General features: G+C 49.4%; 1 protein-coding gene across 3 annotated transcripts in view; it reads left to right on the top strand.

Annotated features, from left to right (window-relative positions):
• The window catches only part of GABRR2 (gamma-aminobutyric acid type A receptor subunit rho2), a 38,547-nt gene that overhangs the window by 945 nt on the left and 10,908 nt on the right, over positions 1-26,694 (top strand). For all 3 annotated transcript variants that reach the window (XM_030859492.2, XM_060283557.1, XM_060283556.1), the window contains exons 2-4: positions 5,386-5,492; positions 23,652-23,719; positions 25,438-25,661. In XM_030859492.2, the coding sequence (XP_030715352.2) occupies positions 5,386-5,492; positions 23,652-23,719; positions 25,438-25,661 (399 nt within the window). The remainder of the gene's footprint in view (positions 1-5,385; positions 5,493-23,651; positions 23,720-25,437; positions 25,662-26,694) is intronic.

The raw sequence follows: 26,694 nt of genomic DNA, 5'->3' as shown, positions 1-26,694 counted from the left end.
TAGGAATGTAGTTTGACTTATTAAGAAAAAAATGTAACTGGGAGTTGTCTTCTTTATTTGATTGGGAACAATTTTATAACGCTATCAGGTTTCATTGTACTGTTTTGAATCTTAGAGAAGATGTTTGAAATTTGCTAGGTTATTAAAAATATACATGTGGACAACAGTGAAGCCTATTTCATGATGTAATGGAAACACTTCCAAGAAATAACTGGTTAGGCCCAGAATTTGCACTTAACATAATTACATCACAAATCGAAGTTCCTTAATACGTTTGTTTTGAACTGATGTACGAAGCACGATATGCTAGGCCTGTTCAGCATGAAGAAAAGAGCAAGCAGCTAAGATATCCACGCCATGTGTAACACGCCATGTTACATGTCTGTTTTTCCATTCTACTAAGCACTGCGTGATTATGAATATTAACTAATACCTTGAGGCACATTTTCTAGGTCAGTGGTCTCCCTTTTTGATCACGTACCGCTATCAGTGACCATTTTTTGAAACCGTACCCCGTGATGTGTATACATATATATATACACAAATTACATACCTTACTATTATAAATATGTATATTAAAGCTGAAAAGTTTCCTTATTTTTATTTTTTTAATTTTTTAAACATTTGTTTCTCACAGTTTGTTTTTTTATATAAATTTATTTATTTTATTTATTTATTTTTGGCTGTATTGGGTCTTCGTTGCTGCGCTCGGGCTTTCTCTAGATGCATTGAACAGGGGCTACTCTTCGTTGCGGTGCGCGGGCTTCTCACTGTGGTGGCTTCTCTTGTTGCGGAGCACGGGCTCTAGGCGCGTGGGCTTCAGTAGTTGTGGCGCACGGGCTCAGTAGTTGTGGCTCGTGGGCTCTAGAGCTCAGGCTCAGTAGTTGTGGCACAGGGGCTTCATTGCTCCGTGGCATGTGGGATCTTCCCGGACCAGGGCTCAAACCCGTGTCCCCTGCATTGGCAGGTGGATTCTTAACCACTGTGCCACCAGGGAAGCCCCAAAACTTCCTTATTTTTAGATAAAAACTAACTATAAATGAGAGTTACAATTTCTACTTCTTGCATCCCAGTGGAGCATCCAGGTGTGCCCCTACTTTGGAGACTGCTGCTCTGGGAGATGTAAATACTCTGTGAAGTCTAATTCTACTCAGTCAGAAAGCAAACAGGTACAAATTGTCCAGGATATTGGGAAAGAGGCACCACTCTCGAAGACGCATCCTGGTTATGTAGCCAGAATCCTAGGCTGTTGAACTGGCAGGAACTTCAGAGGTCACGGGGTCCAGCAATTCCCCTGAGTTCTAATTCTGTGAAATGTGAATAGGTGTTGTATAAAGAGGGGGTTCCAGGGTCAAAGAAGGTTGGGAAATCCTGGTTTAGACAGGTATCTTTATAGCAGAACTTATAGAACATTTATTATGCCAATAGAGGTTGTGAATCTGGAAGAGGAGGATAAATTATGCAGTTTTTCTTTAAAAAAAAGAAAAAGAGCAACACTTTTTTTTTTGGACTATCTGTGGGATTCATAGTCCACAGAGCACACATGGGGAAACACTGTCTTATTTTACAGATAGATGCTAAAACGTCGGCATGAGTAATTCATACAGCTCGGTAGTAGCTTGACAGGACCAGAACCTAGGATCCTGATTTACTAGGTCTGAAGGGAAATCGTGGTCTGAACCTGTCTCTTTTCTAATAATGGTGCTGGGGTTCAGCACAAGCCCCTCAGGGACCCTCAGGGATCCCACTTGGCAGCCTGGGCAGTTACAGCATCTCTGTTGCTCTCAGAAGACCCACAGTCTCATTCCCAGACACCTGCATGAGCTTGTGGACAGACTGAATTTATTAAAAAAATTTTTTTAATTGCAGTATAGTTGGTTTACAGTATTGTATTAGTTTCAGGTGTACAGCATAGTGATTCTAAATTTTTATACGTTATACTCCATTTATAGTTATTATAAAATATTGGCTGTATTCCCTGTGTTGTACAATGTATCCTTGTAGCTTATTTATTTTATACATTGTAGTTTGTACCTCTTAATCTCCTAAGCCGTATTTTGCCCCTCCCCCTTCCCTCTCCCCACTGGTAACCAGTAGTTTGTTCTCTATACCTGTGAGTCTGTTTTTTTAAATATTCACTAGTTTGTTTTGTTTCTTAGTTCCACATATAAATAATACCATACAGTATTTGTCTTTCTTTGTCTGACTTATTTCACTTAGCATAATACCCTCCAAGTCCATCCATGTTGTTGCAAATGGCAAATTTTCTTTCTTTTTTATGGCTGAGTAGTATTCCATTGTATATATAGACCACACTTTCTTTATCCATTCATCCGTTGACGGACACTTAGGTTGCTTCCACATTTTGGCCATTGTAAACAATGCTGCTATGGACATTGAGCTGCACATATCTTTTCAAATTAGTGTTTTCATTTTCTTCAGATATATACCTGGGAGTAGAATTGTTGGATCATATGGTAGTTCTATTTTTAGTTTTTTGAGGAAACTTTATACTGTTTATGGATGGATTGAATTTGACCCTTAGGGGTGAAGATAACTTTTTGAAATCTATCCCATGAGGTGTTAAAGTGGATGAAAAGATGAACATACACATTCAAAGAATATAAAATAATTATTGAACAGAAGCTGGGAAAAAGGATAGAGAAAATGTATCAGGGAACATGCTTCTAGGCCTTTCTGTAATCCACCAGGGCGTGCACACGCTCAGACAATCATAGAGCTACGTCTGTCTGTGAAAAATTTCAGCCAAACATCTGACTAAAAGGTACTTTCATTATTGACACAAGAGTTAAGCTATGCTAATAAATAGGAATGAAATGACCTGAACCTTTCTCATTACAGTCTTAGAGCAGTTCAGCTCTGTGGAGTAGCTCCTTCTCTTAGAAGTCCTGTTCACACACACACACACACACACACACACCGAGAGGACTTCTTCTAACCTGTCAACCTTCCCTGTGTCACCCTGGCCAACACACCCTCGCAAAACAATTATTCTGTCCAGCAACTGCTTTTTCAAAACTGCTTCCGGTTTTCTGATCCTTTGTGTCCCTTTACTGAGTTGCTGCCAAGTGAGCCTGTTTGCTCTTAGCTGTTTGTTTTGTTCTGTTCTTCCTGCCTCTCAGCCTCCCAGGTTTATTCCCCGCCCTGCTGCCTAAGGCGGCCTCCCGACCACATGACTGCTTTCCTGCAAAGAGACGCCCTTCTCCCTTGAGATCTGAAAATACACCAAGATCTGGGAGTCTGGGCTCTGCCCTGATCACACTGTGTGGCCCCTCCTGGTCCCGAAGCCTGAGGTCCCCTTTCATCTTTCCTTCCCATTTGCTGCCCCTTTGGTTCCACCTGCCCTTGGCCATCCTTCTCTCCTTTGGCATCATGGTTCCAGTGCTGGACCCAGGAGCCGCTTTGCTCTCCTGCTACCCAGTGACCCTCACCCTCCCTAGGGTTCTGGGGAAGGAAGTGGGGTTGGGAAGTCAGGAGAAACCAGGTTCAGGCAGGTTCAGGCCCTGCTTCTGCTGCTCCCTGGCTGTGTGGCCCTGTTTCCTGACCTTTCTGAACCTGATTTCTCCAATTGAAACCCCCTGGAATGGTGTGTTGATTGCCGCTCACCAGCCCTGCTTCTCAAAGGCACAGTGAGCACTTTTTCTTCTCTCCCCGCTCCACACCCCGACAAGGCTGGGTTTGAGGTTCCGTGAAAGTTCTGGCAGCCCCGCCGCGGGGCTGGGGCTCGGCATATGGCCCCTGGAGTCTGGGGTGGGAGAGCTGGGCCCCTGGAGTCTGGGGTGGGAGAGCTGGGCCCCTGGAGTCTGGGGCAGGAGAGCCGGGCCCCTGGAGTCTGGGGCGGGAGAGCCGGGCCCCTGGAGTCTGGGGATGGGAGAGCCGGGCCCCTGGAGTCTGGGATGGGGCAGTGGCTGGCATCTCCTGTGGAGGATGGGTGCAGGGCATCCAGCTGACACCAATAGCCCAAGGATCAGGATATCAGCGGCCTGTGTTATCAAATAACTGGACCCGTAAGAAAAATTCTGGGTCCTTATTAACGGAACTGGGATTTCAATCTCCTCCCTCTCTCCAGGGTGCTGGCATGCTGGAACTTCCCTTCCCCTAATCCTCCCCTCTCAACTGAGAAACTGTGCTGACCGGGAGGGATTTGCTCCCCGCGAGCCAGGGCTGCCCTCACAAGTTAATGTCTGTGATCGGCTAAGCCCTCAGACTGAGCTCTGCTTCCACGTTCCCAGGGTGTCTCTGCTGGGGCTTCTGTATACGGCCCCCCAGCAGTCGCTGCGCGGGGAGCCGGGCCTGGTCTGGCTCCACTTCTTGCGGAAGAGACCCGGGAGGGCAGAAGCTCCTTGGAAGGGCCCCTCCATGACCACACGTGTTTCTAGGGAACTTAGGTCCCACCGCCCAGCTACAGGAAGAAGCCATCGGCCTCTCATCCTCGGAGTGTGCAGCTGCAACGGGCTTGTCCAAAAGCGTATCTGATCATAGCTTCTTTCTCCAAGTGCCCAACACCCTTCCTCTTCTTCCTTGGCTTTTGGATAAAAATAAAAAATTTTTTTTTCTTTTTTTGGCCACGCAGCACACGGGAGCGCAGAGTCTTATCTGTGCCCAGCTGTGGCCTTGATGGCCGCTGGCTGTGAACTGTCTGTTCTCCCGAGGGTTGAGGCTCTCTCCACCAGGGTGGATTCTTCAGACAGCTGCCAACTGGATAGATGGAAAGAGCATCAGGTCTGCCTAGGATAACACCAGCCTTTTAAAACTTTAACTACATTTGTCTCAGAATTTTATTTTATTTTTTTAAATATGCCACTTTGGTATATTGATTTTAAAAACTATTTATTTATTATTTATTTATATTGGCTGTGCCGCGTCTTAGTTGCGGCATGCAGGATCTAGTTCCCTGACCAGGGAACGAACCCGGGCCCCCTGCATTGGGAGCGTGGAGTCTTACCCACTGGACCACCAGGGAAGTCCCTAAGAATTTTCCTTATCTCAAAACCAATATTATAACAACACTGAAGAGATATTTTAACAGAAAAAAAAGACCCATCATAATTCTCCACCATTAGACCCAACCATTGGTCATCCAATCATGACTTTGGGCAAGACAAGAGCTTGCCAAGGTAGGATGGTGTCCTGCCTCGGGGGGGCCAGGTCCTCGGGCCAGCCCACCTGTGAAGGCCCGGGGTGGTGGAGGTAAGGGGTGAGGGGGACCCTTTATCTCTCGACCTCCCTTCAGTGGAGAAAGAGATGGTAGGATGGGCGAAAAGGTGAGTAACACGTAGACCCTGCAGGAAGCCATCTCCCCAAATCTTCTCACGCGATGTCTTGGTGGGCTGACGGAAAACAGTTTCTTGCTTGCCTTTGCAGTCACCTATATAAGAAGAACCTTGATGTGACCAAAATCCGAAAGGGAAAACCTCAGCCACTTCTCAGAGTGGATGACCATGATTTCACCATGAGGCCCGCCTTTGGAGGTAAGACTGCGTCCTCCCCTCGGCCCTCTGGGGACTGATCCCAGGGCTGCTTCCTGCTGCTCCTGCACTGGGTTCCCTCAGACACAGCCCTCCCCCCGGGGTCCCTGATTTTCCCTCACACTCAGAGAAGCCCAGCTGGCTCCTAGTCACTAATTATCCCCAGGAGAAAAGAGCTGGAAGGAAGTGAGTGGAGAGGGCTGTTGAGAAAAGGACCTGAGGGTGATTAAGCTGTTTACATTCACGGAGGCCCAGCACTGCTGCTGCCAACTTTCCTTTATGAAAAACATAAGAGCATAAGAGCTGCATGGGCAGGGGGCAGGGGGAGGGTGGGTGGCAGGGCTGGAGCGTCCACACAGAAAAGGACCCCCTGGCTCTGCTATCCCATGCCTGGCTGGGAATTTGGGGTTCTGAGGGGGGGGGCCCTGCTTGCCAATGCAGCGATAGTTTAACGCCTGGCAAAGCTGCCTTGCAGAATTGCCCCAAAGGAGCTTCCCTGCTTCGGCGGGGTGGGGAGGAGTGGTGGCCGGAACAGGAGGAATGCCACAGAGGGGAGGGGGCTGGGAAAGGAGCCAGCCATCTGCACCCACCAGGCAGGGAGAGGGATGAGAACTGCAGAATGCATGAGACACGGGGCCCACGTCCCCCCTGTGCAGGTGGGGAAACTGAGGCCCGGAGCATGGCCGCTGATGGGCCTCCGGCCAGAGAGACCCAGGCAGGCGAGTTTCCATTTCCCCTTTATCTCGCTCTTGAGCTCCTCTCAGGTGCAAACGTCTGCTGGGGCAGCAGGAAGAAGTAGAGGTGACTTGTGGGCAAGTCACCGACCCTCTCTGAGCTTCTGCTTGCTGGTTTGTGAAATGCGGATAGTAATCCGTCCATCTGGGGTTGCTGTCAGGATTAAACGAGATCATGTATGTAAAGCCCTGGCACATACAGGCTCACAGCCCCTTAGAAAAACCCAGCTGTCAGGCCTCCCTCGTGTGACTGTTAGGGGATTAGGACATTAATTTATCCCAGAGGCCGTTGCAATTTACAAGGACTCAAAGCCTCCCACTCAGTTCCCTGAGGCCTGATACCTGCCGAGCAGGAGAAGAGAGCAGGTGACAGATGACAAGCCCCTGCCTCTTCCTCCTGCCCGATGGAATGCTGCACAGCTAGGGGTTCTGGTGCCCTCGAGGGCTTGTTTTGGGTAATGCCACCAAAGAGTTTTTTCTAAAATTCAATAACATTTCCGTGAATAAGCAGCTTTAAAATTAGCTGTATGTGCTCCAGGAAGTCCAAGCGAGACATCCTTGCTCCCCTTGCCTTTCTTCTAGAGGGTCGGGTAAGATGCAGAGGGCGACTGGAACAAGGTTGACAAACAACAGCATTAATGACAACGAACAACTTCTAGTGACTTCTGTTTCAGGCACCATTCTACTCAGGGTGCTTACAGACACGATCTGACTTCATTCCTCACAACTCCGTGAAGTAGGTACTATTATCATGCCCAGATGGGGAAACTGAGGCGCGGAGAGGTGAGGTGACTGGTCCAGGTCACACAGCTACTGAGGCAGGCCCACTCTCCTAGCTGGGTCTCTTTCTTACCCCCTCAATCCGCATGTCCCCCAGTGCTGGGCCACTAGGCAGAGCAGGCGTGTTTAGGGCTCACAAGGAATACTCCTAGGGGCCCCTGATAAGATGTTATTTTAAAGTCAGAAGAAAAAAATAAAATTTTAGGTAGAAGAAAATGTTAATATATAATATTAATATATTCATCTTTATACCACCACAGTTGTATGCTTTTTAAATATGTTTTTTCTGGTGGAAGGGCCCACGAAGGCAAAAGTGCCCAGCACCCTCAAAAGTCGCAACGTGACCCTGCCTCAGTGCACAGTGTTGTAGGGCAGCTGTGTGTGTCTGGGTGTGGGTGATCTTCTGAATAACACATTGTAACATTCTGACGGACGCTGATGTTGCGGCAGGAGCCTGAGCCATCACCTGGTTAGGACTTTCAGTTTACAGAAGAAGAGCCTGGGGTCCAGGGGGTTAAGTGATTGCCACAGAACAACTGGGGGCAGAACTTGGGTTTCCTCTGTGATGTCACATGCAAAAGTGAAAGCCTCATTAAAACGCCCTCCTCCTCTGGGAGAAAGCCAGGGGAGCCAGGAGCTAGCTCTCAGGACTGGCAGGTGAAATCCTGCCACGTTCCCAGAAAACCCAGCTCTGAGTAGAATCATCCAACAGGCTGCGGCCTCAGTCAGGGTGCTCCTTCCTCGAGCCACGTTTGAGGAGCAAATTGGACTTCGTGTATCCTGATCCCTGCAACTTCTGGTGCCGCCCAGAGTGTGGAGGATGAGGACAGTCCCTTGCCCCTGCCTGAGTGAGCCTCTGAGGCTGGGAAAGACCCTGACTTTAGGGAAAGCCGCCGGGGAAGGAGGTGTCACCTCCAGCAGGTGCGGTAAGACCTGAGGCTCTTACATCAGCCGTCAAGATCTGGGTCACCAAAGCCAAGGGGGGGGCTATACCTCCTTTCCGAGCCCTCCCCCCAGAGCAGCTGGTTTTCTGGGCACCGTTTCTCCCCTGCAGGGCTTTCCTGGATGTCTAGATGTCACTTGGATGAAATAGGACCAGGGGAGCACATGGTGAGGTACACACACATGAACTCATAAATAAGAATCTTTGCAACTCGTGGAGTCCTGGCTGTTGCCAATCTGGCTCCCTGTGCACCGACGCCAAATAAAAATACGGAGACAGAGAACTGGAAGATAAGAGATAGAGAGGCTTTTGATTTTCCTTGCCAGGCAAAGGGAAGACACAGGAGGCTAAGGCCTCAAGAACTGTGCCCGCCTCCTTGGGGAATCGGAGAAGGTTTTACACGTGGGGCTCGGCTCGAAGGGGTATATGATAAGGATCAAAAGTAGTGAAGGTCTTGCATTTCTTTTCTTCTGCAAATTCATGGCCAAAGCTGGCATCAGGCAGCTCAGCACCCGGGTCTGGTGTCCCTGAAGTTATCGGCCCGTGAACTCCTTTCTGAGATGAAGAGTGCTACAAGGGAGTGTAGGGGGAGAAGAAAGGCCAGGTGCAAAGGGTAATTTGTATGGAGTCAGAGAGGAATCAGCTTGTGAAGGACAAGTCTAGCTACAAGTGTTTGTTAGTAGTAACAGCTAAACAATAACCAAGACTGCTTAACTCTTTCAGACCTGTTTATGTTGATTCCCCAGCCTGTTCATTGTTTCCTTATTTTCCTTGTTTATCAGAAAGGTCTCATTTCTATTTTTGCTGCAACATGGCCAAGCAGGCTGGATGGGGCCATCAGAGGAGGGAGCTTCCCACCGCCTGGGGTTCCAATGATTGCTATAATTCATAATCCCTGGAGCATCTGCCGATGGTTTAGAGCCAAGAAGCCTTCCTTGCAGGTCCTCCTGAGGGTCTCCATTCCATCCAGCCCCTCACTTCTGCGCAGAGGCACTGGCCAGGGGGTGGGTGTGTCTCTGAGGGAGGAGGCTGGCAGACAGCACATAGATGGCTCTGTGTGAGTAAGAGAAAGCCCGCCTTCCTTGGGGGCAGCCCTGTGCCAGATACCTGGTCCAAAGCAGAGCCTGGGCTCAACCGGCCCTAATGCCTGCCCAGCCTAACACGCCCCTCTAAAAGGCAGCCATGCACGCTCAGCAGGCCACGCCAACAAGATGCCCGTCAACAACTGTGGGGTATGTGTTGCATCCCTGTCTTCTCTTCCTAACTTGTTTTTCGAAGAGGGGCTTCCTTGTGGACTGACATTTAAAAATAATTGCTAGAGAGGAATTTGCCTAAGGCTAGATATCCCTCGGATGACCTTTTCAGTCTGGAAAAAGAAAAGATTAAAAATCTAGCAGCTTCCTAATAATCCCAGGGATCAGTTGAAACAAAAATATCTGGTCTAAGCTGCCAGCTGCCTGGTTTGCTGGTGTGTCCTGGTTAGGAGAACCTCCAGAGGCCTGGGGTTTCCCCTCCATTTGTTAGGAGAACGAGTGCAATGCTGATTTTTTAAAACTAAAATTAAAAAGACTGTGCTAAAACGTACATAGCATAAAATGTACCAGTTTAACCATACAGTTCAGTGGCGAAAGAATATTCACGTTGTTGTGCAACCGTCACCAGCATACATCTCCAGAACTTATTCATCTTCCTAAATTGTCAATGAAACAATAACTCTTTTTTTGAAAAAAACAAATTTATCTGTTTATTTTTGGCTGCGCACGGGCTTTCTCTAGTTGCAGAGAGCAGGGGCTGCTCTTCGTTGTGGTGCGTGGGCTTCTCATTGTGGTGGCTTCTCTTGTTGCAGAGCATGGGCTCTAGGCATGCGGGCTTCAGTAGTTGTGGCTTGCGGGCTCTAGAGCGCAGGCTCAGTAGTTGTGGCGCACGGACTTAGTTGCTCTGCGGCATGTGGGATCCTCCTGGACCAGGGATCGAACCCGTGTCCCCTGCATTGGCAGGCAGATCCTTAACCACTGCACCACCAGGGAAGTCCCGAAACAATAACTCTTTACTCCTGCTTCCCCCTGCCCCTGGCAACCACCATTCCCCTTTCTGTCTCTATGAATTTGACCGCTCTAGGTTTCTCATGTTAGTGGAATCATACAGTATTTGTCTTTTTGTGACTGGCTTATTCACTTAGCATTATGCCTTCAAGGCTCATCCATGTTGTAGCGTGTAAGGCCAAATAATATTCCATTGTATGAATATATCACATCTTGTTTAAGTGCCATTCATCTGTCAATGGACATTTGGGTTGTTTACCTTTTGGCTCCCGGGAATAATTCTGCCATGGACATGTGTGTGCAGACATCTATTCAAGACCCTGTTTTCAATTCTTCGGGGTATATACCCAGAAGTGGAATTGCTGGGTCACGTGGTAGCTCTATGTTTAGTTTTTTCAGAAACTCCCACACTTTCTTCTACAGCAGCTGCATCAGTTTACATCCTCACCAGCATGATACTAATTTTTAAATCAAACTGTAGAGATGGAAGGTAAAGGAGGGGTGTAATGTCATCACGGATTCTTTTGAATTACATCCAAGGAGTTTGTTAGGATGGTCAGGAAGTGACCACAAAGTAGGTTACGTTCTCCAACCAAAATACTTTCACTTTCATTCATAAGACAAGTACGGTGTGTTTTGGAGCTGTTATGTGTGAAGCAGGGTCCGTGGCATTCGGGGACCCAGCAGTGAGCAAGACAGCCACAGTCCTTGGAGTGTCAATGCTCTGGTTGGGGAGACCAGCGTTAATGAAATCCTCACATCAAGTTGTTAAATTATGGAGAGCTGCTGGAAGGACAGGGGAGCCGTGGGGTGCGAGCAGCAGGGTCTGGCCGTGGGCACCAGGGAAGGGTGGCCCCGAGGAGCCTGGGAGGATGAAGGCCAAGGAGCCACCCTTGCCGGGAAGGGTGTGCATTCGGTCACTCCGCCTGACATGACAGAGTGTTCCCAGGAAGCTAACAGTCTACAAGGGAAACAGAGAAATGACTAAGTGCAGTCAAGTATCACAGAAGCAATGTAGGGCATCTCTGCTGACGGGGGGAACTGAGTGGTCAGCTCCATCCAGAGAGAGGAAACCAGCAAGCTGGCAGTGACGCCTTCATTCAGGAGGCGATGCTCGCAATGAGTCGGGAAAGATGCGCAGGGGTGAGCCCAGCGGGTGGGAGGGAAGGAGGGATCAGGGAGGAGGGTGCTCACGGATAACAGGAGGGCAGCGGAATGCGAGCAGCGTGTGTGTGTGTGTGTGTGTGTGTGTGTGTGTGTGTGTGTGTGTGCGCATATGTGTGTAGAGGGGGCAGTGCAGCCCAGGCTGCGGAAGGGCAAGATGATACCTGTGCTTTAGAAAGCTCCCTGAGGGTCTGCTAGGAAGAGGCTGGAGCAGCTAAGAATGGATGCGGGACGCTAGCTGGCCACTTCAGCCATGGTCCAGGTCTGAGTTGATGGGGGTTAAGCTAAGGCCTAGAAAGAATGGATAAAGAAGATGTGTGGCTTCCCCAGTGGCGTAGTGGTTAAGAATCCGCCTGCCAATGCAGGGGACTCAGGTTCGAGCCCTGGTCTGGAAAGATCCCACATGCCGCAGAGCAACTAAGCCCGTGCACCACAGCTACTGAACCTGCGCACCTAGAGCCCGTGCTCTGCAACAAGAGAAACCACCGCAATGAGAACCCCTCACAACGCAACAAAGAATAGCCCCTCTCGTTGCAACTAGAGAAAGCCCACGTGCAGCAACGAAGACCCAACGCAGACAAAAATAAATAACTAAACTAAAAAAAAAAAGATGTGGTACATATATACAATGTAATATTAGCCATAAAAAAATGAAATAATGCCATTTGCAGCAACATGGATGAACCTAGAGATTTTCATACTGAGTGAAGTAAGTCAGACAGAGAAAGACAAATATCATATGATATCACTCATATGTGGAATCTAATTTTAAAAAATGATACAAATGAACTTATTTACAAACCAGAAACAGACTCACAGATTTCAGAAACAAACTTATGGTTACCAAAGGGAAAATGTTAGGGGGACGGATAAATCAGGAGTTTGGGATTAACATACACACACTACTATACATAAGATAGATAACCAACAAGGACCTACTGTATAGCACAGGGAACTCTACTCAATATTCTGTGATAACCTATATCAGAAGAGAATCTGAAAAAGAATGGATATATGTATATGTATAACTGAGTCACTTTGCTGTACACCTAAAACGAACACAACATTGTAAATCAACTATACTCCAATTAAAAAAAAAAAAGTGGAGGGATCGTGAGAAGTGAAGGAGGGAGACAGCCACCGATGGAACCGGAGGAAGCTGGGACACCTGAGTGTCTGCCTGGGGGCGGCGATCCACCCAGAAGGAGCCCAGGCGGGAGGCATTGGGAAAAGCTACAGTAACAGTGGGGGGACAGTGGAGAGTTTAATGAAGGTCTGTTCACAAAGGGGTGGGCAGGGTTAAAGGAAACCAGCAAGCTGGCAGTGAAGCCTTGAGGGCTGGAAGAGTGTGGAGCCTTCACCAGGTTAGGGGTGGAGGGCAAGAGGAAGGAGCAGTTCCCAGAATCTGGAAAAGAGCCAGAGCCTTGGGAAGGGGGTGCCCTACAGGGGAGCCCTGGCGTCCAGGAGAGGACGGGCCCGTGAAGCCTGCAGGGAGGGCTGGGGGAGAGAATCAGTTCGTCTTCGTCTCCTCCAGCCTTCTGAGACCCGCTGGCACCTTCATTGGCTGAACCAACCAGAAGGCAGAAGACGAGGGCCCGCTGTGAGCAGCGGCCATAGGTCAAGGCAAGGGGGTCCTGTGTGTGATCCTCACCTGCACTCAGGGCGTGGTCTGTGGGCCAAGAGGACGTGCCCACCTGAGATTTCCCTTCTAGGCCACACTTGGGTACTGGGACCCAGAATCATGTCCACACAGCCCAGAGCCCACCTCGGGACCTGCCCGGGCCTCCTCCCTAGGCGAGCCCTGGGGGTGGGGTTGGGGGCTGTACTGCGCATGCGGGGTCCCCCTCCCCTCCCCTCCCCTCCCCTCCCCCTCCCCTCCCCCTCCCCTCCCCTCCCCCTCCCCTCCCCTCCCCTCCCCTCTCCCCTCCCCTCCCCTCCCCTCTCCCCTCCCCTCCCCCTCCCCTCCCCCTCCCCCTCCCCTCCCCCTCCTTTCCCCTTCCCCCTCCCCTCCCCTTCCACCCCTCCCCAGCCCTACCCCACCCCACCCCACCCCACCCCCCGGTGCTGAGTGGGGCTGAGGGCTGCCTTTCAGACAGCTTTGGATAGAGCTCAGATAGTGGGCAGGGGTGTCCACCGGCACACGCCAGGCTCTTCTCTGTGCCGGCTGCTGCTGTGGGTGGGAAAAGGGCAGCTCCGGAGCTGGGCCCGCTCTCCCTGCCCTGCCATGTCCCAGCCGGAGCTCCCAGGAGTCAGAGTTCTGAGGCTGGGCTTGGCCTTCCGGGTTGATATGAACGTGTATTTGTCAGAGAAGTAGGCGAGGCTATATCTCGATTTGCAGTTTCTTAGCTTGATTTATAACCTTTAGACATTCAAGCGTGTGGCATATGGGCCCCCAGTTGTGCTCCTGCCTGGGGGTGGGTTTGTAAATGTGGACGCTGCCCTTACTGGTCAGCTGCCCAGCACAGAGCAGGGCGGAGTGTGGGTCTGCTTTCCCAGAGGGGCAACGACTGGACCGGCTGAGATTGAGTGAGCGGGGGAGGTGGGACCAGGGGCAGGTTGGGGCAGTGGCTGGGCCTGCAGTACTCTCCCCATGTCAGCTTCTAGAGCACAGGAGAACCCTTCCTGTGCCACATGCAACCACCAAAGGGCTGAATTTAGGAGACGAAATACTGGCTCCTGTGCTTTCTTGAGATAATTGGAAAACCCATACTTCCGGCCATCACTTAGGCAACCTGCTGATTTTCTATCAGCTTTCTCTTAGGTGACTCAGGCAGGGAGCTGTGGAGACCTTGCTGATTTCACCCCCCTCCCTCCTGCCCTTTCCCCTCCTAGATCAACCAAGTTGAATCAATTCATGCATCACAGTGTCTCTCAGATCTGCCCCCTCACACCACACATTCTCAATGCCTTCTTGGGGGGGTGAAAAAAATCTTAGACATTACAATGCTTGTGGCCCTCCAAAGCTCCACCTGACCTTCCCATCTTATTCCTTAGTATTTAATTTAAATTTAAATGAATTCATACTTAAATAAATTAAATTTTCTCTTTCGTGGATGATAATGATAAGAAGGTTGGAAGCACTACCGAAACCAACACCATGGCCCCCAAACCACACCTCATAGCCAAATTCACCTTCTGGAAACACCCCTTCCCTGTGCTGCTCCCTCAGAAACTTCAGGGCTTCCCATATTCCACGGGATGAAATGCAGACCCGCCTCTCCCCTCTGTGTCCCGAAAGTTCCACGGTCTGGCCCAGCTGCCTCCCCAGCTTACCTCCCCCTGACAGGACTCTTCTGTCGTAGAAGGCTGTCTCTTGCTGCACGTCCGTTCTCGAGTCTGCTATGAACATCTGTCCATGGTGGCCCCCTTGCTTCATCTGACAGCCTGTCCGATGAAAGAGAAATTAAGGAAAGAATCCCATTCACCATTGCAACAAAAAGAATAAAATACCTAGGAATAAATCTACCTAGGGAGACAAAAGACCTGTATGCAGAAAACTATAAGACACTGATGAAAGAAATTAAAGATGATACAAACAGATGGAGAGATATACCATGTTCTTGGATTGGAGGAATCAATATTGTGAAAATGACTATACTACCCAAAGCAATCTACCGATTCAGTGCAATCCTTATCAAATTACCAATGTTTTTTTAACATAACTAGAACAAAAAAATCTTAAAATTTGTATGGAGACACAAAAGATCCCGAATAGCCAAAGCAATCTTGAGGAAAAAAAAAACGGAGCTGGAGGAATCAGACTCCCTGACTTCAGACTATACTACAGAGCTACAGTAATGAAGATAATATGGTACTGGCACAAAAGCAGAAATATAGATCAATGGAACAGGATAGAAAGCCCAGAGATAAACCCGCGCTCCTATGGTCAACTGATCTATGACAAAGGAGGCAAGGATATACAATAGAGAAAAGACAGTTTCTTCAATAAGTGGTGCTGGGAAAACTGGACAGGTACGTGTAAAAGAATGAAATTAGAACACTCCCTAACACCATACACAAAAATAAACTCAAAATGGATTAAAGACCTAAATGTAAGACCGGACATTATAAAACTCTTAGAGGAAAACATAGGAAGAACAGTCTTTGACATAAATCACAGCAAGATGGTTTTTGACCCACCTCCTAGAGAAATGCAAATAAAAACAAGAATAAACAAATGGGACCTAAGGAAACTTAAAAGCTTTTGCACAGCAAAGGAAACTATAAACAAGACCAAAAGCCAACCCTCAGAATGGGAAAAAAAATTTGCAAACGAAGCAACAGGCAAATCTCCAAAATACATAAACAGCTCATGTAGCTCAATATCAGAAAAACAAACAACCCAATCCAAACATGGGCAGAAGACCTAAACAGACATTTCTAAAGAAGACGGACAGATGGCCAAGAGGCACATGAAAAGCTGCTCAACATCACTAATTATTAGAGAAATGCCAACCAAATCTACAATGAGGTATCACCTCACACCAGTTAGAATGGGCATCATCAGAAAATCTGCAAACAACAAATGCTGGAGAGGGTGTGGAGAAAAGGGAACCCTCTTGCACTGTTGGTGGGAATGTAAATTGATACAGCCATTATGGAGAACAGTATGGAGGTCCCTTAAAAAACTAAAAATAGAATTACCATATGACCCAGCAATCCCACTACTGGGCATATACCCTGAGAAAACCATAATTCAAAAAGACACATGCACCCCAGTGTTCATTGCAGCACTATTTACAATAGCCAGGTCATGGAATCAACCTAAATGCCCATCGACAGATGAATGGATAAAGAAGATGTGGTACATATATCACTCAGCCATAAAAAGGAACGAAATTGGGTCATGTGTAGAGACGTGGATGGACCTAGAGACTGTGATACAGAGTAGAGTAAGTCAGAAAGAGAAAAACAAATATTGTATATTAACGTATATATGTGGAATCTAGAAAAATGGGACAGATGAACCGGTTTGCAAGGCAGAAATAGAGACACAGATGTAGAGAACAAACGTATGGACACCAAGGGGGGAAAGTGGGGAGTGGGGGTGAGGGGGTGGGAGGGTGGGAGGGGGTGGGATGAACTGGGAGATTGGGATTGACATGTATACACTAATATGTATAAAATAGATAAATAATAAGAACCTGCTGTATAAAAATATTTTTTTAATAAATTAAAAAAAAAAAAAGGAATGCTCTGGTCAGCATAATGCATTCGTTAGAGCAGGGGCTCTGGAGGTGGACCCCTGGGATCAGCTTGTGGTGTGCCTCTCTCTGATGGGAACCTCTGTCGCTTCTCTAGTCCTCAGATTCTCACCTGTAGAATGGAGGTAATATCAGTACCTTCCTCAACAGATTGTCATGAAGATGGACTCAAGTGTCCTACAGGAAGCACTGAGCACAGCAGAGACCGTGTGTGTGTGTGTGTGTGTGTGTGTGTGTGTGTGTGTGTTGGGGGGGAAGGGGATGGTGGACGCAGTGCATCAAAGCACTGGTTGCTGACGTGATAAAGACATGGCTACGGCCCCAGGGAGCTCATGGCCTCCTAGACTCACAGCATACGCTCCCTTAGGGCCTCTCCTGGGATAAAGGCTTGTACTGTTACTACTACTATGATCTGTTCTGCTCACAACGCTTCTGACTCAAATGTGTGGGTTTTCCGCACCAAGCAATTCCCCTGTTGTCTGTGGACACCAGCTGGGTGTCCTACAATTTAATTCGGTTCTAACGCTACCTGGGGTTAGTGCAGACACCACAAGGTTAAGGGCTCAGGCCCAGAAGACTGCCCCTCAGTTCAGATACCAATCACAAGTAGTGGGTCCCCGAGTTACCTGCACTTCTCTCTGACTTGGCTGCAAAATTGAGGGTTCCCACAGCCCCCTTCTCAGGTGTGATAATTTGCTATAATGGCTCATAGAATCAGGGAAACACTTTATTTATGGTTCCCAGCTTATTATAAAGAACATTATATAAGACACAGATGGATAGCGGATGAAGAGGGGCATAGGGTGAGGACCGGAAGGGTGCTGAGCTCAGGGGTTTCTGTCCCGCGGAGTTGGGGGCACTACGTTCCTGGCATGTGGATGTGTTCACCAACCAGGAAGCTCACCAAACCCTGTTGTTCAGGGGTTTTATGGATGTTCCACTGTGTAGACACGATTGATGAAATCATTGGCCACTGGTGATTAATTCAACCTCCAGCCCCTCCCCCCTCCCCCTCCTTGGGAGTTGGGAGGTGGGGCTGAAAGTTCCAACCCTCTAATCACATGGCTGTTCCTTGGCAACCAGCCCCATCTTGAAACTATCCAGGAGCCCAGGAGAGCCACCACACTAGCATAAACTCAGGTGTGGTTGGTAAGGGGTTGTTATAAATAACAAAATACACTCCTCTCACCCCTCTCACTCAGGAAGTTACAAGGGTTTTAGGAGCTCTGTGCCAGGAACTGGGGCTGAGGACCAAATACATATTTCTCATTATATCACAATATCACATCACGATATCACAACTGCTGTGTCACTTTGCAAGGTTAATGCCTAGTTACGTCTCCAGCTGGACTGTCTCCAATGTGATGCCTTCCTAGGGAATTTTCTAGGAACACATGTGTTTCACCCAGTATACTTTAGCTCCACCCCCATTTAAGGTGCCCTCTGTGTTTGGGGCACCCAGACTGTGAGGGGAGACCCTCCCGAATGCTCCCATGCTTTACTCCGTAGCCTTCAACCCCTGAACTTCCAAGCCACTGGAGTCTGGCCACCAAGGCCCCAAATGCCACTCAGCTGGCCCAGCTGAGGCCCATGGAGCCAGTTCAAGGCGGGGTCATGCCTCATTTTGGAGCTGGGGTCTCCTCCCTGAATGCTTCTCAGGCCTCCCTGGCTCTGCCTCCCCTGTTCCTCATGCTGGGTAAGGTCTAGTGCTCCATTGTTACAGTGAACGGGTTAGAGCGCCAAAGCCAGGGAGAAAGCCAGCCTTCTGGGTCTCTGGCAGCCTTCTTCCCAGGATCTCCTGCCCTCAGAGGAGACCCCTCTGATTCCTCCTCAGTGCCTTTGGCCCTTCCCTTCTGGAGCACAAACCCTCACTCACACTCACACCCTGTTCCCGTTACCAAATTGAACTTGGGTCCACTTGGCCACCTCATAGCAAAGTCAATCTACTGTCCCTGGGTTGTGGTGAAGGGCAGCTTGTGCTCCAAAGACCTGACCACCCTGATTCCTTTCAGGGAAGGGTTTCTAAAGGCAACATTTGGAGTAAGTGTTGCAACTTGTGGACTTCCTTCTGTTTGGTTGGTGGTGGGGTAACAGGGAGAGGCTTGGGGAATCTTAATCTTCAGCCTTTTGGTTCCAACCAGTCTGCATGTAATCACCATCCTCCACTTGGGTGGGGGGCTCTTAGTTTCTGCAGAACAGCTCAGAGATATGGGTCAGATCATTATATATACCTGTTGAAGAGGAACTAGGACTCTGTTTTATCGCTGAACTATTGTTTAAGCTATCATTACTTTTCTTGTTTGACTGCTCTTCCTTTGTTTCTGCATTCCCTCACTTCCCTGATTAGTAACTGCTTGAGACTGGCACTCAGGAAAGGCCTAGGAGAATAAAGCCTTTTTCTACAAAAAAAAATGGGGCACATGGTAGGGGGTATTGTACCCAAGAGGGCCTCACAGGGTCCTGTTCAGTTTCAACCGCCACATTTCTTTGATGCTCCTCAATCATCAGGGGAACAAGGGCAGGACAAGAAAGGGAACAAAGTTTTGGATAGAGGGGTTAATGATAAACTCGGCAGAGGAGCTCAGTTTCAGTGGGACTCAGTTTCACAACTACTGGCTCCTTCCCCTAAAATTAAACTCCTCTTCCTGGCCTCTTCCTCCTCTGCCATCCCCTCCAGGCAATCTCACTCCTTCCCTCCCTGACCCCATTTAACCCCGGTGACCAAGCAGGTCACCATGTGCCTGAAGGACGGGGTGCTGGGCAGTGGGGCAGGGCTGGGCCCCGAATAGACAAGTCTGTTTGGGATGTTAAATTTAAGAACTTGGTTAGATATCCAGGGGGGACCTCTGTTAGACTTCAACAACAACAGGGTCAGAGTCCGGGTCAGAGATCGAGCCCAGGAGGGGCCCAAGGACCTCAGAGAAGGAGCCGGGGAAGAGCTGTGTCACAGAGATGGAAGAGGGACGGGGTTTCAGCTAAGGAGGTTGGTCATGGGAGGGAGGTCAGGCTTGGGTAAAGACTGCTCGACTCAGCAAGTATTATGGGGGAAGGAAGGCATGGATAGGTAGGAAGTGGAGCAAGCTGGTGGAGATGGGATCATGAAAAAGGTTGAAAACAAGAGAAAAATGGTAACCAGGACATGGGACGTTGTAAAATCTCACTCCTGGGGGTTCCTTAAAGATCAGTTGTCCTGGGCTTCCCTGGTGGCGCAGTGGTTGAGAGTCCGCCTGCCGATGCAGGGGACACGGGTTCGTGCCCTGGTCTGGGAAGATTCCATGTGCCGCGGAGCAGCTGGGCCCGTGAGCCATGGCCACTGAGCCTGTGCGTCCGGAGCCTGTGCTCTGCAACGGGAGAGGCCGCAACAGTGAGAGGCCCGCGTACAGCAAAAAAAAAAAAAAAAAAAAAAAAAGATCAGTTGTCCAGTGCCCTCAGACTTGATTGTGGATCAGCAGGACTTGTGATGTCTCCGGTGCAGGAGGCTCAGGGTGGGGTCCAAGAATTGCATCTCTAACAAATGCCTGCTGATGCTGATGCTGCTTGTGGAAGGGAGAGCCCCTGAGTCCAGCCTCGCCCACCCCACCCCAGGTGGATGGTTAAATGCCTGCCACATGGCACTCACTGCCTGCTCAGGAAGCAGTGCTCACCATGAGAAAAGTCAGGCCTCTTTTAAAACTGAAATGTTTGATTACACCCAACAATAAGGGAAAGTGTCTCAACCAATATTTCAAATTAACTCAGACTTTGCAAGAAGTCCTCAAGGAAAGGGAAGGGCCATGGAGGAAAGTCAAGCCATGCAACCTGCAGTGATGAAAATTTTATAGTGTTGTTGCGTGTAACTATACATTCCATTGTATGAATATACCACAATGTATTTAACCTATTCTGTAGATAGACTGCGTCATGAGGTTTATATATCTTCCATTTTGCTGGATAATGCCTTCTAAGGTAGTTGTACCAATTTACACCCACCACTGGCAGAGTATGAGCGTTCCTGTTGCTCCATATCCTTATCAACACTTGGTGTAGCTACTCTCATATGAGCCAAGTTTGTTAGTATATAGTAGTAATATCTCACTGTGGTTCTAAGGGAGCTGTTAATGCAATTGAGTACTTTCTCATTTGTCTATTGTTTATTTCTTCTTTTGCAAAATGCCTATTCAGATCTCTTGCCCCTTTTTGTATTGGATTGTCTGATTTTTTCTTAATGGAACTCTTAGGAGTTTTAAATTTTTTTTATTTTATTTTTTTGCGGTATGCGGGCCTCTCACTGCTGTGGCCTCTCCCGCTGTGGAGCACAGGCTCCGGACGCGCAGGCTCAGTGGCCATGGCTCACGGGTCCAACTGCTCCACGGCATGTGGGATCTTCCCGGACTGGGGCACGAACCCGCATCCCCTGCATCGGCAGGCGTACTCTCAACCACTGCGCCACCAGGGAAGCCCCCTATTATATCCTTTTTATTGTCCAACCTATTCTTTATGTTCTCTCTTTTTTTTCTCCTTCCTTTCTTGCTTTTGTTTAGACTGATTATTTTTGGTTATACCTATTTTGGCTTTTCTATTTTAGTTTTGAAAATATATACCTTTACTACTTTTTTTTTGTGGTTCCCTAGAAAACAACATGAATCTTTGGCTTATAGTACTAGTATGTTAAGTAACTATTTTTACTGTCCTCCAGACAATGCAAAGACCTCAGAACACTTTCACTCCATTTATACCTCTCCCTTCTTAAATGTTGTATATTTTTATTTAGTTTTTTCAATCCTACAACACATGGTTAATATTGTTTTATATAGTCAGTGTTCCCTTAGAATCATACATATATTTACTATTTTTGTTGGTCTTTCATTCTTGCGTCTCCAGCTTTCTTTCTGGATCATGCTCCTTCTGCTTGAAAAACACCTTCATTTAGGGCAGGATGCCTGTTGGCAAATTCTGTTTTAGTTTGTCTTAAAATTCTACCTCACATTTATTCTTGTAGAGTCAGTGGAGAAGAAATGACATATAGCTTTATTTCAAAAATGGATAAATCCCTAACGTGTGCTTTCCAGGACCATGTGAGGAGAAATAATTGCAGAAAGGCTAGGAACCAAGAATAGCTCTTGGCTAAACACGTATTTCCCTTCTGAATTTGTTGCCTCACTGGCTACACTGCCTGAAATTCCACCAGTGACTTCCATTTGGCTCACCAGATCCCTCTCTGAAAGTAGAAAAACCCACGTCAGTGTTCAGGGGCCAAGGCACAAATGCCTAGTTAGCTTATCTTCTTTCTAACACCTTATAGGACTCAATCATACTCTAAACATAAAACTGCTCACAGAAAAAGGAGAAAGACCAGTCATTTGGAAGAATTTCTCGAAAATCAGGTTGGGAAGGGCCACAAAATGAAGAGCTCGGGAGATCCTGGGGGTGGAGCGTTAGTCTTGGGCTGTGGGGCAAGTCAGAGGCAAAGGTCACCTCCATTGCACTTGGACCAAGGAGGGCAGAGCTGTTGGTCCCATTCAAGCTTGGGGTGCGAGTCCGCGAGCGCAGCTCTGGAGCCTCCTGAGCACACAGATGTTTTCCAACAACCCAGAATCCTTGGAGCCTGACCTGCAGTCCCATGTGGGCAATACCTCCAGAGGCTGAACGCCACCCTCACAGCCGTTATCAAATTTCTCTCCAAAGGACGGCTGGAACTGCGGAGAGCAAGGCAGGCCCCGGGGGACAGAGAGACACAGTGACAGGCACCAAGCAAGCTGTTGTACTTTATCTGGAAAATGTCCGTTGCCAAAACCAGCTGCTGGTCAAACACTGTGCCCATTATCTGAAAACCAGGCCACAGGGAAGTGGGTCCAAAGAGGGTGATGGCTATACTGTTTCTGCCCTTTGGCTCTTGGGACGACTGGATGTGGCACTTTAGAGAAAGGGAACAAGGGGGAAAGGTGATGAGGGTTAAGAGCTCCAGCCCTGGGCTGTTTTAATGTCTCAAGTGAAGGAAGGTCCGTCCAGGGGACGGGGAATTAACCAGCCCTGCTTCCCATGGTGATGTTGGGAACACACGGTCCTGCACAGGGGCTCAGGGGTCTGGGTCCTGGGAGGGGGCCCCAGCCAGGCTGCTGGCAGACCCTCCCTCGTGTTGCAGGCCCCTCGGGGGAGGAAGGCTGGACAGTCAGCCCTGAGGAGGGGGCTTCAGCCTCACACTGGCCATTCCACTCTGCCCCTTCAGTGCCCTCCTGGAGCCTGGAGTGAGAGAAGGCTCCGGCTGCTAGAGCAGTCATCTCTCATGGGGCCTGACCTGAGCCCTCGGTTGAGAGCACAGGAAAATAAAAAGATCAGCTTATGACCCAATTTATCTGGGAGGGAAAAATAAAAAATAAAATGTTGTGGGAATTCCCTGGCGGTCCAGTGGTTAGGACTCGGTGCTTTCACTGCTGTGGGCCCGGGTTCGATCCCTGGTTCAAAAAAAAAAAAAAAAAAGGTTGTGCTCATTTGCTTTCACGTTTAAGAACACAGAAAATATCCACTAAATCCCACCAGTAATAAATAAAATGCTGCCATTCTATCGGGCTCAGCCACAAGCCCCAAATCTTTCATGGTGGGATTGCAAGTCTTAGCAAACCTACCCGGGGGGAGGTTTGGGGAGAGTCGGCGAGCCCATTCGATGCCCTGGCCCACCAGATCCTGTCGGGATCTCTGATCCTCCTCCCCTGCCTTCAGCCAAAGTCCCCGGCCCTTCCAGTCGTCATTCCCTAAGACCCAGACTCCCCCTGCCACCCTAAGCTTCTCCCAGCTCAGACCACGGTGGGTCGGCACGCCCTGGTCCTGCACTCCCTGGCCAGGGCCCCGAGGACCCAGGCGCAGTGGGCTGGCCTCTCAGGAGGCCCCGCCCAGATGCCGCCTGACGCTCTCAGAGACATTTTTTTGCCTGTGAATGGAATAGCATTTATTAATATGCTTGACAGACACAGGTTTTTTCGTTTTCCCCATTTAAGGCTTTTTTTAAATATTAAAATCTAAAAACACATTTTGTGGAAGCATAAACATACATAATCTAGCTCATCCACTCATGCAATAAGCATGGGTTAAACACCCATGTTGGCCCAGGAAAGGCACTTAAGGTAGACACAGTCCCCGCCCTCATGGAGAAAGCTCAGGCACCCAACCTGCCAGGAAGTAGCGAGAAAACCCTCATGGAATCTGAACCACTGCCTCACCCCTGCTCCGCTCAGGCTCCCCTGGGAAGGGGGTAGGGGCTGTCTGCTTGCCCAGTGCTAGAGAGGAAGGCGCCTTAACCAGCCGTCTTTGCTTCTCTGCAGGCCCTGCCATCCCGGTGGGCGTGGACGTGCAGGTGGAGAGCCTGGACAGCATCTCGGAGGTGGACATGGTACGAGGCGCGCAAGGCGGGCAGCGCCGGGGCGGGCTGCTGTGGCCGAGGTCCCTTGGGGGCCTGCGGTGGGTGGGGCCACGCTGGGGCAGGCTGCGTCTGGGGGCGGGGCCAGAGCTGGAGGGGATAAAGCCGGGATTTGGAGGTTGGCCTAGGTTTAGTAAAATCCAGAGCCTGGCTTCTGCAGTTTCGTGGGTAAAAATAACTTGGGGGCGGGTGTGTGTGTGTGTGTGTGTGTGTGTGTGCGTGTGCGTGTGTGTGTGTGTGTGTGTGTGTGTGTGTGTGTGTTGGGGCGTGTTAAATGCAGATCCAAGGTCCCGCCCCAGACTTCCCGATTCGGTTTATGGGAGTGAGGCCCAGCCCTGAACGCGAACGCGCCCCTTTAGCGGTGTGAGGGGCTGGACCCGCCACACTTGGAGGAGCCGCGGAGGTGGACGTTATTCCCCTTCAAATTCTGTAGGTCTCTGCGCGCCAGCGCCCGTCGGGAGCACAGCTTCCCGGCTCACTCCTTGGCAGCGCCCAGCAGGCTCAGGCGGGTACCGGAGCGTCTTTGAAGAAGCCTCGTTTCAGCTGAGACCTGACAGCTGTAGGGAGGGCCAAGCAAGAGCACATACGAGGTCTCTGAGGCAGAAGAACAGGGAGTTTGCAAACTGAAAGAGTGGCGGACAAAACGGGGAAGAGAGGGGCTGCCGAGGTGGGCCAGTGGGGCGGTGCCCCCCTCCACGGGCGGGCCTCCGGAACAGGCAGGAGGAGCCTGGGTGTGGTTGGCAGAGCAGACGTGGGCCACCGCATGCGTCCTTCCAGCCTTCCTTCACCTGCTCCTGGAACAGGCTCTTTTGGGTAGTTATTTATTCATTGGCGTTCATGTATTAGCTCTGGCTACAGTGTAAGGGCTACACTCTTGGTTTCAGGCATCGGCTATGCAGACGAGGAGACACTTTTTAACAGGATAAGCCTTGAGGCTGAAAGTATACTAGACATGCAGCTGCCCATCTCCTCATTCATTCATTTCCCCCCGTTTTTCCATTCTGCAGATATTTATTGAGCATCCACTATTGTGCCTTGCCAGGCACTAAACTAGGGTCTGGATATTCAGGGGTGGGCAGGAAACAATTCTGCCTTTAAAGATACTACAAGCCTAATGGTAGAAACCCTCCATAATTGGACACTTAGGACTTCCCTGGCGGTCCAGTGGTTAAGACTCCATGCTTCCGCTGCAGGGGGGCACAGGTTTGAGCCCTAGTCAGGGAACTAAGATCCCGCATGCCACGCAGTGTGGCCACACACACACCAAAAGGCAAAATGGAACACTTGACTGTTCAGGTTTCTAGAAGTGTTTGCTAAGTTGAATTGAATGGTTAGCCAATAGGTAAGGAGCCATGTGTGCATAGGTCTAGGTGAGAGTGCAGGGCTTTGTGGGAATCCAGCCCTGCTGGCCCCAGGGCAGGCGGTGGGCATCACAGCTGCCATTTTCCTTTGCAAAGCCTGAAGGAGGGGCTGTGCTGTCTCCAGCCTCATGAGGCACAAACATGAGCCGTTCTCTTTCCTGTGGCAGCAGCGCCACTGCCTTGGCCATTGTCCCGCGGGGCTGCAGAACTGTTTCCTTCAACTCGGGAGGCTGAGCCTGAGGTGTCCGTCACAGCGGTGGACGGAGGGTCGGCTGTCAGGAAGAGAGCTTTGTAAGCCATCTCTGTCTGGTCTCCCCCCGACTCCCACAGGACTTCACCATGACCCTCTACCTGCGGCATTACTGGAAGGATGAGCGGCTGGTCTTCCCCAGCACCAGCAACAAGAGCATGACCTTCGACGGCCGGCTGGTGAAGAAGATCTGGGTCCCCGACGTCTTCTTTGTTCACTCCAAAAGGTCATTCATCCACGACACCACCACGGACAACATCATGCTGAGGGTATTCCCAGATGGGCAGGTGCTGTACAGCCTGAGGTAACTGTCCATGGGGTCGTGGCATCCTAATATGTGTGGACAATGCCAGGGATCGTTTGACTGATTTACCACTGTCTCATCAGAGCTAAACTGTGCTTTTCACAGTAGGTGAGAAAACAGTATTTGTGGAATGAATTAGCTAGTCAACTCTTGGTTTAAAAACCACCACAAAAAAACCCCTCTATTAAAAAAAAAATGTATATGTGTGGTCTGTCCCTTTGGCCCCGAAGAGTTTGTCACTGTGTTTGGGTCTGCGGGTTACATGGGAGGGTCTGAACCTTCTGATGATAGTTAGAACTCTCTAAAGACGAAATGAGCACCGTTGTAGGTGCTGACTTCCCTGTCATCGGGGGTCTTAAGGTTAGGTTAGGAGACTAATTGAACCTGAATGATCTGAGGGAGATGGTGACCTTCTATGTACCCTCCACCCCTGAGAGCCTATGATTCTAGTTTATTGGTAATAAACAAAAATAGGTAATTATTGGTAATAAACAAAAATTAGGGAAATAACCATAGCTACTCTTTATTAGGTGCTACTGCAGATTGGCTTCTGGGCTGACTTGAGTGATTACACAGTTTCATCCCACACCTTGTACAGTTCGCCAGAATTCAGTGCTAATAGCCTTGAGTCGGGGCTAGGGAGGCAGGGCATAACCTCCGGGCATCTCTGGGGAAGACGAGTCTCTGGATGCAGGCAATGCCCAGAGAAGGGTCCAGGTGTGGGCCATGCACAGCCAGCAGCCTCAGGAGCTGGGATCCCGGCAGAGCAAATACCATCATCTACAGAAGACAAAACTCTAAAAGTTAACTTAGAGGGACTTCCCTGACAGTCCAGTGGTTAAGACTCAGTGCTCCCAATGCTGGCGGCACGGGTTCGATCCCTGGTCAGGGCACTAAGATCCCGCATGCTGCACCGTGCGGCAAAAAAAAAAAAAAAAAAAAAAAAAAAAAAAGTTAGAGTCCTGGGTTTCCGAGCTTCTGATGTAGACGTGAAGAGGCAGCTGCCCTTGGTCGCGTCTTTGTCCTCCTTACT

This window comes from Globicephala melas, chromosome 14, assembly GCF_963455315.2.
Source record: "Globicephala melas chromosome 14, mGloMel1.2, whole genome shotgun sequence".
Classification (NCBI taxonomy): domain Eukaryota; kingdom Metazoa; phylum Chordata; class Mammalia; order Artiodactyla; family Delphinidae; genus Globicephala; species Globicephala melas.
The sequence above is the reverse complement of the archived record's forward strand: the minus strand, read 5'-3'. Positions and strand labels throughout refer to the sequence as shown.